At 39.2% G+C, this 14,072-nt stretch overlaps 1 protein-coding gene across 1 annotated transcript in view; it reads right to left on the reverse strand.

Annotated features, from left to right (window-relative positions):
* chsy1 (chondroitin sulfate synthase 1) overlaps nt 1-13,193 on the reverse strand; it is a gene marked incomplete at its 5' end in the record, with an annotated part of 54,846 nt that extends 41,653 nt beyond the window's left edge. The window contains 2 exons of the mRNA XM_083901135.1: nt 8,718-9,213; nt 12,883-13,193. Coding sequence (XP_083757261.1) covers nt 8,718-9,213; nt 12,883-13,193 — 807 coding nt within the window. The remainder of the gene's footprint in view (nt 1-8,717; nt 9,214-12,882) is intronic.
* Nucleotides 13,194-14,072: the final 879 nt, after the last annotated feature.

The raw sequence follows: 14,072 nt of genomic DNA on the forward strand, positions 1-14,072 counted from the left end.
AGTATGACTTTTCTGTACATTTTTGGACAACATACTATACTATGACTTTTTTAGGTGATTTTGGACCACATGCTATAGTATGACTTTTTAGTAACATTTTGGACGACATGCTATAGTATGACTTTTTAGTAACATTTTGGACGACATGCTATAGTATGACTTTTTAGTAACATTTTGGACGACATGCTATAGTATGACTTTTTAGTAACATTTTGGACGACATGCTATAGTATGACTTTTTAGTAACATTTTGGACGACATGCTATAGTATGACTTTTTAGTAACATTTTGGACGACATGCTATAGTATGACTTTTTAGTAACATTTTGGACGACATGCTATAGTATGACTTTTTAGTAACATTTTGGACGACATGCTATAGTATGACTTTTTAGTAACATTTTGGACAACATGTTATAGTATGACTTTTCTGTACATTTTTGGACAACATACTATACTATGACTTTTTTAGGTGATTTTGGACCACATGCTATAGTATGACTTTTTAGTAACATTTTGGACGACATGCTATAGTATGACTTTTTAGTAACATTTTGGACGACATGCTATAGTATGACTTTTTAGTAACATTTTGGACGACATGCTATAGTATGACTTTTTAGTAACATTTTGGACGACATGCTATAGTATGACTTTTTAGTAACATTTTGGACGACATGCTATAGTATGACTTTTTAGTAACATTTTGGACGACATGCTATAGTATGACTTTTTAGTAACATTTTGGACAACATGTTATAGTATGACTTTTCTGTACATTTTTGGACAACATACTATACTATGACTTTTTTAGGTGATTTTGGACCACATGCTATAGTATGACTTTTTAGTAACATTTTGGACGACATGCTATAGTATGACTTTTTAGTAACATTTTGGACGACATGCTATAGTATGACTTTTTAGTAACATTTTGGACGACATGCTATAGTATGACTTTTTAGTAACATTTTGGACGACATGCTATAGTATGACTTTTTAGTAACATTTTGGACGACATGCTATAGTATGACTTTTTAGTAACATTTTGGACGACATTCTATAGTATGACTTTTTAGTAACATTTTGGACGACATGCTATAGTATGACTTTTTAGTAACATTTTGGACGACATGCTATAGTATGACTTTTTAGTAACATTTTGGACGACATGCTATAGTATGACTTTTTAGTAACATTTTGGACGACATGCTATAGTATGACTTTTTAGTAACATTTTGGACAACATGTTATAGTATGACTTTTCTGTACATTTTTGGACAACATACTATACTATGACTTTTTTAGGTGATTTTGGACCACATGCTATAGTATGACTTTTTAGTAACATTTTGGACGACATGCTATAGTATGACTTTTTAGTAACATTTTGGACGACATGCTATAGTATGACTTTTTAGTAACATTTTGGACGACATGCTATAGTATGACTTTTTAGTAACATTTTGGACGACATGCTATAGTATGACTTTTTAGTAACATTTTGGACGACATGCTATAGTATGACTTTTTAGTAACATTTTGGACGACATGCTATAGTATGACTTTTTAGTAACATTTTGGACGACATGCTATAGTATGACTTTTTAGTAACATTTTGGACGACATGCTATAGTATGACTTTTTAGTAACATTTTGGACGACATGCTATAGTATGACTTTTTACTAACATTTTGGACGACATGCTATAGTATGACTTTTTAGTAACATTTTGGACGACATGCTATAGTATGACTTTTTAGTAACATTTTGGACAACATGTTATAGTATGACTTTTCTGTACATTTTTGGACAACATACTATACTATGACTTTTTTAGGTGATTTTGGACCACATGCTATAGTATGACTTTTTAGTAACATTTTGGACGACATGCTATAGTATGACTTTTTAGTAACATTTTGGACGACATGCTATAGTATGACTTTTTAGTAACATTTTGGACGACATGCTATAGTATGACTTTTTAGTAACATTTTGGACGACATGCTATAGTATGACTTTTTAGTAACATTTTGGACGACATGCTATAGTATGACTTTTTAGTAACATTTTGGACGACATGCTATAGTATGACTTTTTAGTAACATTTTGGACGACATGCTATAGTATGACTTTTTAGTAACATTTTGGACGACATGCTATAGTATGACTTTTTACTAACATTTTGGACGACATGCTATAGTATGACTTTTTAGTAACATTTTGGACGACATGCTATAGTATGACTTTTTAGTAACATTTTGGACAACATGTTATAGTATGACTTTTCTGTACATTTTTGGACAACATACTATACTATGACTTTTTTAGGTGATTTTGGACCACATGCTATAGTATGACTTTTTAGTAACATTTTGGACGACATGCTATAGTATGACTTTTTAGTAACATTTTGGACGACATGCTATAGTATGACTTTTTAGTAACATTTTGGACGACATGCTATAGTATGACTTTTTAGTAACATTTTGGACGACATGCTATAGTATGACTTTTTAATAACATTTTGGACGACATGCTATAGTATGACTTTTTAGTAACATTTTGGACGACATGCTATAGTATGACTTTTTAGTAACATTTTGGACAACATGTTATAGTATGACTTTTCTGTACATTTTTGGACAACATACTATACTATGACTTTTTTAGGTGATTTTGGACCACATGCTATAGTATGACTTTTTAGTAACATTTTGGACGAAATGCTATAGTATGACTTTTTAGTAACATTTTGGACGACATGCTTTAGTATGACTTTTTAGTAACATTTTGGACGACATGCTATAGTATGACTTTTTAGTAACATTTTGGACGACATGCTATAGAATGACTTTTTAGTAACATTTTGGACGACATGCTATAGTATGACTTTTTAGTAACATTTTGGACGACATGCTATAGTATGACTTTTTAGTAACATTTTGGACGACATGCTAAAGTATGACTTTTTAGTAACATTTTGGACGACATGCTATAGTATGACTTTTTAGTAACATTTTGGACGACATGCTATAGTATGACTTTTTAGTAACATTTTGGACGACATGCTATAGTATGACTTTTTAGTAACATTTTGGACGACATGCTATAGTATGACTTTTTAGTAACATTTTGGACGACATGCTATAGTATGACTTTTTAGTAACATTCTGGACGACATGCTATAGTATGACTTTTTAGTAACATTCTGGACGACATGCTATAGTATGACTTTTTAGTAACATTTTGGACGACATGCTATAGTATGACTTTTTAGTAACATTTTGGACGACATGCTATAGTATGACTTTTTAGTAACATTTTGGACGACATGCTATAGTATGACTTTTTAGTAACATTTTGGACGACATGCTATAGTATGACTTTTTAGTAACATTTTGGACGACATGCTATAGTATGACTTTTTAGTAACATTTTGGACGACATGCTATAGTATGACTTTTTAGTAACATTTTGGACGACATGCTATAGTATGACTTTTTAGTAACATTTTGGACGACATGCTATAGTATGACTTTTTAGTAACATTTTGGACGACATGCTATAGTATGACTTTTTAGTAACATTTTGGACAACATACTATAGTATGACTTTTTAGTAACATTTTGGACAACATGCTATAGTATGACTTTTCTGTACATTTTTGGACAACATACTATACTATGACTTTTTTAGGTGATTTTGGACCACATACTAAACTGAAATGACTAGACTGCCCAAGACGAGACTTGAACCAACAATACCTGGATTCGAAGGTCAGTGCTTTACCCATTAGGCCACTGAGGCTGTTAGCCACCCTGACACATTTCCTTTTTATTTGACATTGGACAACATACAAAACTATGAAAACTATTTGGTAAAACTTTGGACGACATGCTATCGTATGACTTTTTGGTCAAATTCTGGACAATATTATTTTGGACAGAATTTTCGGTCAAATTTTGGACAACTTTTTTTGGACGACATGCTATAGTATGACTTTTTGGTCAAATTTTCGACGATATGCTATAATATGACTTTTTGGTGAAATTTTGGACAAACATTTTTTTTGACTTTTTTTTGGTCAAATCTTCAGGCTGTTTCAAAAAGAATTCAAATTTTGGACGACAAAAGTCATAGGTTAGTATGGTTGGTATAGGTTAGTAGTATACAAATTTTTGGTATAGGTTAGTAGTATACACATTTTGGACGGCATACTATACTATGACTTTTGGTTCATTTTTGGACAATTTCTTTTTTACTTTTTTGGTTAAATTTTGGATGACAGAATCTATGACTTTTGCCAAATTTTCCTTGATGCTGCCAGTTTAAATAAAGTTTAAACTACTCAGTGAGATGAAAGAGCAGTGTCAGAGTAGAGGAAGTGTGACGTGGTGTGCACAGACAGTGTGTGACAATCTCTCACACACACACACAGACATGTTGAGGCCAGTGTGACAGTGAGCGAGTGTGGGAGAGCGAGTGTGGGCGAGCGAGTGGCTGACTTCCTGTTCGTGAACATGACTGAGGGAAAAAACCTGACACATTTGAACCACACAACAACGACGCTCAGTGATGTGAAACGTGTTTCACAGACAAATATGTGAAGTATTGCATCGTGTGAAGTAAAAAAAATAATTAATTTATAAATCACTAAGGCCCTGTCCCAATACCTCCCCTAACCCTACATTTTCCCCGTAACCCTACATTTAGCGTGTTCACGTGTAGCTGGGAACAAGGGGAAATACGATTTTGCCCTTATAATCAACCCTCAAAATGTAGTGAGCTCTGATGCAGGCTTTAAAAAAAGTGGAAGATGGAATTACCCATGATGCTCTGCGAATTCAGCGAGCCGGCTGATATTTTTCAACAAAGATGGCGGCCACATCAACCAAGGAACATTTTTGTTGTAATAAGCAAATAAGCACGTTACAATGACGAATTGTGTTGGAATATGTTGGTTTGATATACATCCAAAGGACCGTTGAGCTTTGAACACTAATGTCAGAAAATAAGTGATGATTTATGAAAGCAGCTAGCTAACTAGCTAGCGAGCGGCTATCCGCAGAGCGCCCCGAGAGAGCACGCCCGCCACGCAGAGCTGAATGACGGGCAAATGTTCTCGAAGCAGTGCGCAGCGAGCGTCCACAGAGGCAGAGCTGATCACCGCCGATAACGTCGCTGCCAAACTATAAATACGTCATATCTTAACCCACACAGCACATGTTTAGACTCTAAATGGCCTCAGATGATCTTAAAACTGCGTTCCGTCACACAGAAAAGTGAGAAACGGCCACTGTTTCAACAACAACAGTCTTTCTCTCTCTTTCTCTCTCGGACACCATTGCTCACTGTAGTCAGAAGCACAACAACCTTGCACAGCGACCCCTACTGATCGGGCGGGAAATTGCAGCGTGTCCGTCACCACGACGCAGAAGTATAAAGGCTCGAGGCGTCTCCGTGGTGACGCAGTCGGATAACGCATACGCAGTCGGAGAAGTATAATGTGGCCTTTATACTATCATTCAGCATTGTTTTTCATGCCTCATTAGCATTTTTATCATAGACAGAAAATCACAGACTTTGCAGCACCTCACTTTACTCCCAATGAAAACAAAATGGCTGCCAGGAGAGAAACGAGAAAAAACAAACAGATTTTAGTCACTTAACAAAAAAGCTCATAAAATCTATGGCAGGTTAACTATGATATGTTGAGAAAATATTCAAGTCTTTATCTCACTGTTAGACAGACTTTTCCTTGTGTAAACTGAAGTTTGTAAAACACTCACTCTCCCACACCAAAGTCCATAGAGAAGACAAGTGATTTTAACATCACATCACACAGGAGTTGTTGATCTACTGTTGCCTCCATCACTAAGTTCCAACTTGTCACTTCAGTGTTTGAAATCCTTTGTTCAGATTGACCTCAGTGACACAAAGTGACCACACGAGGCAGCAGTAGACCAGCAGCTCCTGTGTCCCCGCGAGCTAAAATCACTGATTTTCTCTGTGGACTTTGGTGTGGGAGAGTGAGTGGTTTACAAACTTCAGTTTCCTGTTGGAAAAGTCTGTCTAACAGTGAGATAAAGACGTGAACATGTGACACAGATATCGTGGACTTGAAGCTGATGTCGAGACCTCGTATCGTGTCTCATTAAAGCGGCACATCAGTGTATAATTTACTTTATTTTCAGACGGCTGTGATTCAGGAGAAGATCGCTCACATGACTCCCAGTCGTACGACACGGGTCGAGTCTGAACATGTCAGAGAACACACAGGAAACACACTCTCCTCTGATGACGAGGCTGAGCAGCTTCTCTTATTACAATCATGACTGAGCCTACAGTGTGTGAAAAAGACGAACCGTCCATTTATCTCTCATGCTGGTTTGGGTTTTTTCCACCTGTAACTTATGTGGATTAAATGAAACATCAGAGGTGCGCGTGTGTGTGTGTTTACACTGACAGATTAATGTGAAGACAATCAAACCTCTTCAGAAAAATTGCGATACCTGAGCACAACTATTTAAACAACACAAAGTCTTGTTGTGTAAACATCACACAATAGTGCGGGAGGGGCGACGTGTACCGGCCAATGGAATGCTTTTCTACAAACAGTGACTCAGCTAAAAGGTCAGGGATCAGTGTGACCTCATGTGACTGAGTCCTCAAACAGTCACAGGGGAAGTGAAAATCCAGATTATTTGTTTGAATGTGGGTGGAAAATTTTAATCTGAACCTTTTGAGCTATATATACACACACTGTACATCCTAGAAGTGAAACGGCTCATCTGAAGTAAAAACCACGTGGTCCAGCAGAGGACACTGTGAGCACAGTTTTGTTCTATGTAACAAAGAAATAATTCAAACTGATGATTTTTGGTTTGTGGACAAAAACGAGAGTTTTGAGAACATCATCGCAGAAACTACAAAATATTCACATTTAAGAAGCTGAAAAATGACAGAAACTGGTTTGAATTATTGAAACAAATAATACAAAAATACTCAAACCGATTAAATGACTGTGATTTTCTATAATAATATAATATAGTTCCTGTTCTAAAGCCCTAGTGTATTATGTTCAACAAACATCTCTGGGAAACTCGCTACATGATGATAATATTTGATCTCGACACGATTTATATTTGGTGCAGCAGATTAATATTTCAAGAGAATCGTTCAAATTGGTATAGAAGCATGAAATTTGGCACAGAGGGTCACTTTTTGGGAAAAAGGCGCAGGTCACCCAAAAATTCAACATGGTGGCCATTTTTTCAAGATTTCCACCATTTCCATCAAATGCTCATGATGTCAATCGTTCAAACAATGATGTAGGCATAACAGTTTGTGAAAATACGCTCTGAAAAATGTTTTTTTGGAAAATGTGCTGTCCACCAAAAATTCAAGATGGCAGCCATTTCTCTTGAATCCTTACATCCTTACATCATGGGGTTCAGTGTCAGCTGATCTCATTTAACTTACACTGTAGTTCTTGACTGGTAGTAATAGTATAGCCAAGTTTAGTGTCCCAAATGCAGTCTAACAGCCCCTCAACAATTAGCTAGTAATAGATGTAGCTAGATAACTGCACCTGAATTGATAGGTTGTGCCAGCGCGGGAGAGCCGAGCCAATGGTAAGTGGGGCAATACATGACTTGTTGTGTACAGATCATACTGGACTTAAATGGCACTGGGTGAATGATTGGGCGAGGTGTCGGTGACCTGAACCTAGTTGTAACTTGTATCCCATACTTGAATGTGTATTATGTCTATGATTGAGGTGGTAAAAGGATAACCCCCCCAGACAAACCCCCAAAATGGCAAATAAAAATCCCATGTCAGCCAAGAGGCCAACTGGTTGGATGAAATGTTGTCTTTGCAGGTCTCCATCTTTTTTATTGGCCATCCAGTTTTTCCAAAAAGTGGGCTTAACAGGATATTTGTGGCATAATTTTCTGTATCACTTTTTGGAAACAGTGGCAATGAACATAGGACAGGAGTGGCAGCCATCTTGAAAAATGGTTTCCATCCTGAATTTTTACTGGCCACTTCCTTTTTCTAACAGTGGCCCATCCTCTCTGTAGACTGCACCTTGCCGTGGTGGAGAAGCTTGTGTACTCCAATGAACCTGAATGATCACCCTCCTGATTTTTTGTTTTGAGTGGCACAAGTATTTCTGCCTAATTTTATGCTTGCATCACCATTTGAACATTTGAAATGTAAATGTCATATTTAATATATTAACATAAATTAATATTCGACAGGAATGGTGGCCATCTTTAACAATCTTCTTTTTTTTTTTTTAAGGAGACGCATCTGTTTCCATCTTTTATCTTTAGAGAGTATTTATATCAAATTGTATGCTTGGATCAATGTTTGAATGATTGAAATAATAAGCATTTAATAGAAATGGTGGCCATCTTGAAAAATGGCCACTATATTGAACTTGAACTTTTTCTAAAATAGTGGCCCTTAAAGAGTATCTGTGCCACATTTCATGCTTCCATACCAAATTGAACTTTTTTTTTTTTTTTTTTACAAATCTGCTGCACAATTGTGATTTGGATCACAATAGTTTTGTGGGTTCTGGTTTAGAAGTGAAACACTGGTTTAAAGGGTCAAAGGTTGACCGCCTTCAGCTCATCTGTTCCATCATAAACATAAACACCATGTGAAACAAACAAACAAACAAAAGAAAGCCTCTCACTCACCTCATAGGACCAGACACACTGGACGCCAGCGAACCTCCTGACGCAGCGTCCCACCTCCACGTCCTCATGGGTGGTGTACATCTCCTGGAGACACTCTCGGATGTGGGGCACCATCCTCCTGAGAACCTCTCGGCTCATGATGACCCCCGGCCCCCCCATGCAAAAGTTCTCCCCCGGCTCCAGGGCCAGTTTCCCCAGCTCGTCCCGGGCTCCCATGCCCGTCTGTCCCAGGAAGACGGCCTCGCTGCTGTTGAGGCTGCGCAGGAAGCCCTCCAGCTTCTCGCTCTTGATGTAGACGTCGTCGTCCGCCCGCATGAACCACTCGTAGCCGTCCAGGTAGTGGTCGTGCATGTACTTGAGCATCATGAAGGACTTCTTCTGCGGCGGGTACGAGTCGTCCACGTTCCGCAGAGCCACGATGGGGATGGGGATGGAGGTGTCCGAGCCTTCGCTGGAGAAGAACTCCACACGACCTGGAATCGTCTGCGCCCAAGTTCTGAAGAAAAAACCCCCACAAACATTAGTTATTTTCACTTTCATTTTCCCACAGAGTCTCACGTCTCCTACGACGTGCTCCTGGATGTTGACCAACAGCTGAACAACTAACAATTATTTCCATTATCGATTAATCTGTCGATTGTTTTCTTGATTCATGAATGAATCAAGTTTGTTGAGCTCAAAATCAAGTTGTGGATTTGAGTTGTTAATATATCACAAACGCCTGGAAATGATGACCTTCTCAAATGATTCAGTATGAATGATTTCTTTGTTTTATGGAGCAAAGAAACCAGGAAATATTCACATTTAAGAAGCTGAAAAATCACAGAAACTGATTTGAACTACTATTATTATTATTATTATTATTATTACTATTATTAATTTTAAAAAAAAACACACATACACACACACACACACACAATAAAAGTATGCCTGAGCACACAGAAGGTACTGATCCAATGCTGCCTCCATCACCAAGTTCAAATTCTGTGTTTGGTTGGTTTTCAGCTCCTAATTCCTTTTTCGTAACATGACAGGGTTTGTTAAAACGTTAAGATTTATGTGATATTTTGTCGTCGTGCAGAGACGGAGACATCTGAATATTTTGTCTTTGACCTTGGCTGGGATTCAAATATGAGGACAACCCACTCTGCAATAATGACATGCACATTGTTCATGGAGATTATGCGAGAAGGTCACGGCAGCTCGACCTCTACAGCAGGAACACTGTGTTTAATCCTGACATGAGCTCTCATTGTGGCAGAACTTTTCATCAGCTGCCAAATAAGTGACCACTCAAGTCCACCAGGCTAATTCATCTGCTTCCATTCAAATGTAATTGTTCAGTGTCATTAATACGTTGCCATTCATAACTAATGGAGAAGAATGAATGTCAGACTGAATCAGTCTCACCCTCTGTGTGTGTGTGTGTGTGTGCGTACTCTGCTAATTAGAGAGCTGACACATCTTTTGACAAATAATGACTTAATTGATGACAAAACGCATTAAGATTTGCACTGACTGCACAGACAGGGGGCGCTGCGCTTGTCAGCTCCAGTACCAGCAGCAACAGGTTCATGTCTGTAAGTTTACAGGATGTAGCACAGTCAGCATGTATTACACAGGGACGGCTCCACACCAAAGTCCATAGAGAAAATCAGTGATTTTAGCTCTCGGGGACACAGGAGCTGCTGGTCTACTGCTGCCTCGTGTGGTCACTTTGTGTCACTGAGGTCAAGCTGAATGAATGATTTCACTAATATAAGAAATTGGAAGTTAGTGATGGAGGCAGCAGCAGGATCAACAACTCCTGTGTGCTGTGATGTTAAAATCGCTGATTTTCTCTATGGGGTTTGGTGTGGGAGAGTGAGTGGTTTACACAAGGAAAAAAACTGATGTACTAAAATCTAGTAGTTTGTCTACGATATCTACGTCACATGTTCACGTCTTCAGCTCACTGTTAGACACACTTTTCTAAAAAGAAACTGAAGTTTGTAAACCACTCACTCTCCCACACCAAAGTCCATAGAGAAAATCAGTGATTTTAACATCACAGCACACAGGAGTTGTTGATCCACTGCTGCCTCCATCACTAAGTTCAAATGTCTTATTTTGAAAAAATCTGTGTTTGTTTGAAATCCTTTGTTCAGATTGACCTCAGTGACACAAAGTGACCACACGAGGCAGCAGCAGACCAGCAGCTCCTGTGTCACCACGAGCTAAAATCCCTGTTTTTCTTTATGGGGTTTGGTGTGGAGATAACACGTTAGAGTTACTTCCTCTTGTATATCGTCCCTGCTTAACTCCCCCTTCCAAAAAACTAGTAACGTTTATTTATATTAACATTAACTTTAATTGTGGCATGTACTGATATCTTACGGTTTAAATTACAGTATGTTGAAGAATAATTCAGGTCAAATTAATAACCAACATTCAGTGGTTTTAAATATAAATCACAATCTACAAGAATATACAGTTTTGATGGTATTTGACAAGTGAAAATTGGTGTTAAAAATTTCCAAAGGAACCATCTTAGAGCTTTGAGAGTCAACTTTTCTTCAGGTCACCATGCACTAAAAAAAAAAAAAAAAACCTGGCTTCATTTTCCCCTGGACCGGTGACTCTGCATCCTGGTGTGCAGCTCCGTCTGAGGCATTTGAATGTGGTGGAAAAGCAGAGAAAAGCCTTCAGTGGACAATAATCTGCTGCACAGCATCAATGGAGCTGCTGGCAACAGAGTCTTTAAAGGAGGTTTAGGCCTAAATCCAAATCTGCACAGCCCTTAAAGGATTATTCCGCTGTAAACATTAGTACTCGGCAGCACTGCGGCCTCATATCTGCACTTCACCTCCATTTTTCATTTCAGATTGAAGTGAAATCACTGTGGAACAAACTGCTTTAATTAAACATCACGTTACAGGAGATCGTGCTCAGCTTTTGTTCGCGACTAATCCAGATCTTTACTGCCCTCAACCAACACGCACACAGACACACACACACAGAGAGCATGACCTGAACTTGAAACGATTTTCCACTCGTGTTCCACACAGACACAGGATTTTTAACCCTGTTTGTGTTTGTTCTCCGGTGTTTCCCACACAGTAATGTGAAACTAAGCAGCAATTAAAGGCCTTAACATCAGAACATTCATCGTTTAATTGATGATACGCTCAGTCCAGGCCCTTTTTATCTCCGGTTTGTACCTTGAAATCCACACAGAGGGATATTTTTAGAGGCAGATGAACACACTCCTGTTGTGGTTTTCTGCTTCACTCAGCAGGACTTTGTTGTACTTTGTGTTTTAATTTTCTTTATCGTCAATAATAATGAAATGTCAGAATGTCTCTTTCTTAAAATCAGAGTTCTGGGTTTTTCTGTGGTTGTCGGGGGCAAAACATGGTGCAAACATGGCTAAATGACAGATTTTATCCACTTTAACAAGAGACTCATGGAATAAAATCTGCGGCAGTTTAAATCTGCGATATCAACGTCACACGTTCATGTCTTTATTTCACTGTTAGACAGACTTTTCCAACAGGAAACTGAAGTTTGTAAACCACTCACTCTCCCACACCAAACACCATAGAGAAAATCAGTGATTTTAGCTCACGGGGACACAGGAGCTGCTGGTCTACTGCTGCCTCGTGTGGTCACTTTGTGTCACTGAGTTAAAACTTAAAGAACGATTTCAGATGCCAAATTCACTAAAATAATACATTTGAACTTAGTGATGGAGGCAGCAGTGGATCAACAACTCCTGTGTGCTGTGATGTTAAAATCACTGATTTTCTCTATGGACTTTGGTGTGGGAGAGTGAGTGGTATAAAAACTTCAGTTTCTAATCAGTGAGATAAAGCGGATTCATAAAAACAGCAGCAGTTATCGACACCTCACACAATCAGTTTAAATCAATTCGGTTTTTTTCATTTTAAATATTATTTATTAATCTGAACTATCCCTTTAATAGCACATTATGGCCAAAAGCGATAAATCCAAATTTTTCTTTTGCAGAAATGTTTGAAAATGTGTTTTGAAACTAAACTAAAAAAACGATCTTCATTTTAAGGTCGAAAGGCGAATGTGAGCGATTTATCGCGATGATATCGTGAGTAAAGAACCACCGACAGCCACGTTGGACCGCGATGTTCTCCAAGATGAAGCGTCGTACCTGTGCGCCGCCACGGCTCTGCTGTGCAGGTACTTCTGCGCAGTCATGACACCCACGAACAGGAAGTTGTTGGACCTGGACCCGGGCTTCTCGGTCACCGGTGAACCGTTATCTCGGGGCGGCCATATCCCTCCGCCACGCTCCCTGCTGAGCGCCGCTGTGAGCGCGCAGCCGGCGGGGCTGGCTCTGCGCTTGTGTCCGGCTCTCTTGAGCTCGGAGGCTCGGGGCAGGATGAGTCTGGAGGCCAGGGTGAACCCGAGCACCAGTCCGAGCAGAACACTGAACCAGGCTCTGCGGCTTCGACCTGCCATTCCCCACAACTTCAGCCTCCCTAAGCCGCTGCTGTGTAAGCCCAACAGCGGGGGAAACAAAACCGAAGAACCGGAGGGGGGGGGGGGGGGGGGAACTGAAATTTAAAAAAATAAATAAATAGAATAAGGTGTTTTAAAGAAGAAGCGGCAGCAGGAGCTCGGCGGTTCACACACACTCTCTCATGGTAGAAAAGCCCTTTTCTTCTTCCAGTTGCCTACGTAGCATCACAGCAGTCTCCTTGAAGCCGCCTCCATCTGAGCCGCGTCCTCTCTGCTCCTCTAACCGAGCCTCGACCTCCAACATCGGCCTCAGCCTCGGCGACAGCCCGCTGCGGCGGCGGCGGAGCTTCCTCTCGTCTCCTCGGGCAGCGGCTCCGTGTTCGCCATTATCGTCGCTCCGGTATAAAGATGTCAGTCAGACTGTGGCCGCTACTCCGCTCGCGAACAAGCTTTAACGGTGATTTGACCCAACGGAATTTCCGTAGAGGCGCTACGATTGGCTGCCGCGTCGATCCGCGCGAGCCATTGGAGCTAATGGTGCTGCGTTCAGGTGCTATGGGAAATTTACCAACTTTGTTTTTACTGTTAATTTTTCTGTAAATCTGCTTTTACGTTGAAGTAAAAACTGTTATGTGAAAATGTTTTTATAGTTTAAGTGAAAACCTCCCTTTCATTTAATCTCTTTAATGTACATATTTTATTGTAAACCTGTGTTTTAATGAAACTCAGTCTTTCATTTCAGTATAAATATGTATTTTACTGTAACACTGTGTTTTACTGTATATACGTCTTTATCATTATTATGGTGAGAGAAAAAAGTCTCAAAATGTACAATTCAAATACAATTCAAAAACGTTAGGTTTGAAGAAGTTAGTCTCT

The sequence above is a fragment of the Microchirus variegatus genome (assembly GCF_963457635.1).
Source record: "Microchirus variegatus genome assembly, chromosome: 14".
Classification (NCBI taxonomy): domain Eukaryota; kingdom Metazoa; phylum Chordata; class Actinopteri; order Pleuronectiformes; family Soleidae; genus Microchirus; species Microchirus variegatus.